The sequence below is a fragment of the Malurus melanocephalus genome, unplaced genomic scaffold, assembly GCF_030028575.1.
Source record: "Malurus melanocephalus ecotype Western Australia unplaced genomic scaffold, MMel_1.1 scaffold_579, whole genome shotgun sequence".
Lineage (NCBI taxonomy): Eukaryota > Metazoa > Chordata > Aves > Passeriformes > Maluridae > Malurus > Malurus melanocephalus.
Window position 1 is genome coordinate 111,771 of NW_026623811.1, and position 5,370 is coordinate 117,140.

Below are 5,370 nucleotides of genomic sequence, written 5' to 3' on the forward strand. Positions count from 1 at the left end.
AATATAACAGTGAACAACCTAATCTAAAGTTGTTTTAGTCYTTTTCTGTAAAACTTCATCCTGACAGCATCCAGGGTTATCAGTCTTATCTTTTTTCCTGCGTGTAAAATTTGTGGCTGAAGTGAACACAYGTGGTCATCATCCATCTGCCTGTTCCACCCAAAACAGGCTGAATGTGCAACAGTTTGCATCGAGTWGTTGCCAGTAACCAAAATAAATGGTAAAAGGTGTCCTGGGAAGGCCCAGAGCTCAGAGCAGGGACCAGAGGAGCGGGATGGGTCCTTCTGCAGAGCTGGAGTGTGATGTGGGTTTCCAGGAGCCCAGAGCACAGCCACGCTCCTCAGGTCTGCAGTTCTTCTCTCTGGGGGAAAGAAAACAGTTATGYTTCTATTGGAAACACTGATGTTCCAACTCTGGAAGGGTTTTCCCACTGTGCCCAGGTCACCAAGGAGACAGTCCTGCTGGTGGAATTACAGAAACATGGCAAGGCTTGGGTTGGAAGGGACCTTAAAGATCATTCCAACCCATCCCCTGCCATGGACAGGGACACCTCCCACTGTCCCACTGGGGCTGCTCAGAGCCCCATCCAGCCTGGCCTTGGACACTGCTAAGGATCCAGGGGCAGCCACAGCTTCTCTGGGCACACCTTCTCATAGGGAAGAATTTCTTCCCAGTATCTGATCTGAACCCACTCTCTTTCAATTTGAAACCATTCCCCCTTGTCCTGTCACTCCATCCCTTATAAACAGTCCCTCTCYACCTTTCTTRTCCCTCAGGCRCTGGAAARTCACAATGAGGTCACCCCAAAGCTTCTCTTCTCCAGTTTGATCTGGGTGTSCCCCAGCCCAGCTCTGCCAGGTGCAGTCGTTCCCTCAGCCCCACTTCCAAAGACACACATTTTCTACTTTCTCTTGGTTTGCTTCAGAGTCCATTAAAAAGCGTCCACGTTTCCATGCTGCAGCTGAAAATCTTTTCTAAGGCCATAAATTGGAGAATTCATGTTTACATCTGAAGGATGCCCCTCTGAAAAATTGTATTATCTTAGCATTCATCCATATCATAAAGATTTTGCTGTACTTTTTTCTCCCTCCATCACTTCATAATGGAAATGTGTGATTTCATGAGCTCTTCATCTGAAACGTTTGTATATGCAAATAAATCACTATGAGATATATATATCTGAGGGGAAGAAAATCAAGTAACATTATGGGTCCTAAAGATACAGAAATATCCTGTTTTCCTCTTTTCTTTGAGTGACAGATAGGCTTGTGACAGCATCAATCTTCCTGTGCAATGTAAGTTGTGAAACCAGCGTGTGTCATGCAGTGTTCAGATGTGGGCTGAGCTGAAATTGCCCASATCACAATTTTGGGCATTTGCTTGTCTGTGACTGATTGATAYGGGCAGTTTGGTTTGAGGAGGAGGCCTCAAAAACACACATTTCACAAGGGAAACAGGGACAGGAGAGGTTTCACCATGTTCCTGTATTGCTGCATTGCTGCTGCTGGAATGGAATCCCTGATCTCCATCCCTTCCCTAATTCCAGCCATTTGGCTGCTGGAATGGCAGCTTTGCCTGCGAGGACAAGGCTGGAGCACAGTGGGATGCATTCTCTGGGGCTTGGATGGTTTTATCATGAAGAAAAGAAAAATTCTAATTAAAAGCCGGTGCCCAGTTCTCTACCTGTGTCTGCATGCCCAGACCCTCCAGGACACTGGGGAGGGTCCACCTGCCTTGTTCTTGCCCTGTCCAGTGCCACTTGAGGTGTCTCAGTGCCCTTGGCACCACCTGAGCCTTTGTAGGATATCTGAGCCATCCCCATGGCTWGCTGCAGATCCCTGCCCTCTGCAGGAACACCTGTGAGCCAGCAGGACAGCCTGAGATCCCAAAAATGGCTCTGGGATGTCTCACACCAGAGCAGGCTGCTCCAGGCCCCATCCAAGCTGGCTTTGGACACTTCCAGGGATGGGGCAGCCACAATCCCCATGGGCACCCTGTGCCAGGGCCTCCCCACCCTCACAGGGAACAATTCCTTCCTAACACCCATCTAACCCTTCACTCTTTCAATCCATTCCCCCTTGTCCCGTCACTCCAGTTCCTGACAAACAGTCCCTTTACARTTTCTTGTAGGTCCCTTCAGATTCTCAATGGTGTTTTGAGGTGTCCTTCTCTTCTCCAGGCTGARCACCCCAACTTTCCCAGCCTGTCTCCATAGGGGAGGTGCTCCAGTYCTYGWAGCAACTTTGTGGCMTCCTCTGGACTTGTTTCAGMAGTCCCTTGTCMCTCCTATATTGGGGACACCAGAGTTGTACACAGCAATGTCCCCTATAATCCCTTTCCTTGACCCCCATCTCTTGACTCAGCCCTTCCACAYCTCCCTGCTCTGCTCCAGCCCTATCCCCACTGATTCCCACCCCATGGATGTGCTGCTTTCTCCTCTCTACCCCTGTGGGGTGCTCCAGCCCCTCACCAAACCCCTGCACCCTGCTCTGCCTCCATCCCAAACACCCCTCAAATTTCTCATGTCCACACAACTCAGCTCTGACAAACACAGGCTAAACCCTGAGTGGCACAGGAGGGGTAAAGTGACAGCCAGAGGAGGGTTRGGGACAGGAAGAGGGCCAAGCCAGACCTCCATCTGCTCGTGGATCCAGTCCAGGAAGGATGTGGTTCGGCTGTAGACACCCGGCTTGTTCTTCTCTGCACATCCCACCCCGAAGCTCGTGGTGCCCACCAGCTTCCAGACACTCATATCTTCACATGCCAAAGGGCCCCCGCTGTCTCCCTGAGGGACAAAGAGTTAAAACAAATGCCAGTGCTSCAGAAAAGGAGGGAAGTGTCTTTTTAGGAAGGGAGGGGGAAGAGACATCATCCAGTAAATCAAAATCTCTCATTTCTGCTCTGTTCTGGGTCCTGGGGAAAATACATTACAGCAGCACTTTGAGAATTCTGAGACCATAAYGTCTCATGTATTAAATGATATTTTTCTGTCCCTGTCTCCTGGCTACTGAGCTGAGCCCGAGGCTGTGACATCAAACTCACATCTCATCTCCTTCCCTGCCAGCTCCTGCCTGCTTTTCCAGCCCTTCCCAGACATTTTGCTAAGCAGATTCAATGCAATGGATACACAATTAAACACTGAAATCTCTCAATTTCTTTTTTTTTTTTTTTTCTTTTTTTTGCTGGGGCAGTTTCCTGCCCTACGAGCATCAGAGCCAGCACAACAACTGGAAAAAAGGGGAATTTGGAGCCAGCCTGTCCCGCTGGTGAGCAGGGCTGTGCTGTCACGTAGAGCTGTGTGCTGAGCACGCTGCCTTGGGCAGCTCTCCYGGGCAGTGCTGGTGCCAGGTGCCTTGCTTGAGGAGGTTTGTGCAAAAAGGGGGTGAAATGCAGATGTTTGCACCCTCTGCCTTTGCTTTATTTTGTCTCAGGGGWGGCTGGGACGGAGCAATTCTGGAAATACGAAGTTCATGGCATCATAAAAAAGTTTGGGTKGGAAGGGACRTTGAAGTTCATRTAGTTCCAAGCCCTCTGATGTGGGCAGGGATATTTTCCACTAGGAATTCCTTCCCAACCCTATGTGTCTGCTTTTCACCACGGGCTTTCAGCATCTTGCAGGTCTCTGGAGCTGCTCACAGTGCAGGGAAATGCAGTTCAGAGCAGTGCAGAGGGCACAGCCAAGGCACAGAAAGGATGGCACCATGCTGAAGCACATGCAGCAAATGAAAATATTCCTTAAGCAAATTTGGCTTCAGAAGTAAGAGATAAGGCTCAGAGAAGAAGTATAAAAAGGGAATTGTAGCGTGTGAATGCACATGGCCGGTGATTGATAATCRTGGTGAGCAGAATAAATGGCACAAACCCAAATGTTTGCCCAAGAAAAGCCTGGGAGTGCCTTCTGATAACTTATCACTCACGATTTTCCATTTCCAATGAGCACAGTCGCAGTTTGGAAACTTCCATACCTGGCAGGTGTCCACACCTCCCTTTAGGAAACCAGCACAAAGCATTGAGGATGTTATGATCCCACCGTAGACGTCCCTGTGATTGCAAATCGCGTTGGAAATCAGAGGAACGCCYGCATAATTCATGGTGTCGGATGTGTCACCTGTTAAAAAAACAGGAAAAAACCAAAAAATAACCTCCCTGTCCTTGAAAACAATCTCCATTTATAAACAGAGGATGGTTTATATACAAAGAATTGGTAGGGAAGGGTGAAAGAAAGATGGTTAAATGGCAATACATGAGGAAGGCAACTCAGTGTCTGATCACGTACACAGTACAGGAATTATCACTCTGTGGAGATGTGGGTTATCACAGTACATAAAATAATAATAAAATCTGGACATTGTATGCCTCCACTTCAAACCAGATAATCAATGACACTAATGAACTGAAAACCTTGTTGAACATCGTGTTCAACACCAGTGCCAAAACCTGCTCTGAATTTATCGCCTGCTCTGTCAGTCAACAAAGCATCTGCAAACACCTGATTTACTYTATAAATATTTATTTTATTTCATTCAGAGCCCGAACGGATCCTTTCTGCAAATGGGAGTATTTGCACACTGCCTATTGTCGATTCAGGGCTGTTTTTTTCATGTGGCAGCCCTTGCTTTCATTTTCCCCCTGCCTCTGGCTGTTATCTGTGGGTCAGGTAACGTTCTGTTCTTGTTCTCTGAGCAACAGGAACATGCTCAGTGACATGAAYGAAGTGATAAAAAACGATTACCTGACAATTCACGCGTTTTCACGTGAGGGTGGTTCAGTTTATGTTATTGATTAACATGACCTGTGAGTCATGGTAAAAAAAAATAAAAATTCCCCATTCTTTCTGGCATTCATCCAATTTCTACATCACCCACCCTGCCTGGAAATACACACGTGCTTTCTCTAAAAAAAAAAAAAAAAAAAAAAAAAAAAAAAAAAAAAAGGATGTTAATTCTTACATTCATGCTGTGTTTTCTATGCTTGGAGTTCTAAAGGGCACAGCCTGTTTGACTGAGGCTGAGTACCACACTGTGGACACTTTATATGTGTATTTTTCAACGTTTTCAGAGGATGAACCCATCATTCCTGTTGATAAGAGTTTATACAGCACTTTTACGTTCAGTTTGTGCACAAAATTTAATGATATGTCTTTTTTCTCCCTGCTGATATTCCAGAAAATTTGCTGTTGAACAATGCCCCAACCAAATCTGGTATTTACTGAATGGAAGATGTGTGCATGGAGGGAAATCATCAGCAGACCATTCAAAATACCTCCTTCCACAGTTGCTCCCCATCCTGATACCCAACACATTTTCCCTGCTGGGAAATGTTCACCAAAATTGGGCAGACAGATCGGTTCTATGTGACCTATCAAAAAAA

At 46.7% G+C, this 5,370-nt stretch overlaps 1 protein-coding gene across 1 annotated transcript in view; it reads right to left on the bottom strand.

Annotated features, from left to right (window-relative positions):
• Window positions 1-340: 340 nt before the first annotated feature.
• Window positions 341-5,370, bottom strand: part of TMPRSS3 (transmembrane serine protease 3) — a 16,222-nt gene continuing 11,192 nt past the window's right edge. The window contains exons 10-13 of the mRNA XM_057382692.1: window positions 5,263-5,358; window positions 3,966-4,108; window positions 2,633-2,785; window positions 341-361 (exon numbers count right to left, since the gene is read on the bottom strand). Coding sequence (XP_057238675.1) covers window positions 341-361; window positions 2,633-2,785; window positions 3,966-4,108; window positions 5,263-5,358 — 413 coding nt within the window. The remainder of the gene's footprint in view (window positions 362-2,632; window positions 2,786-3,965; window positions 4,109-5,262; window positions 5,359-5,370) is intronic.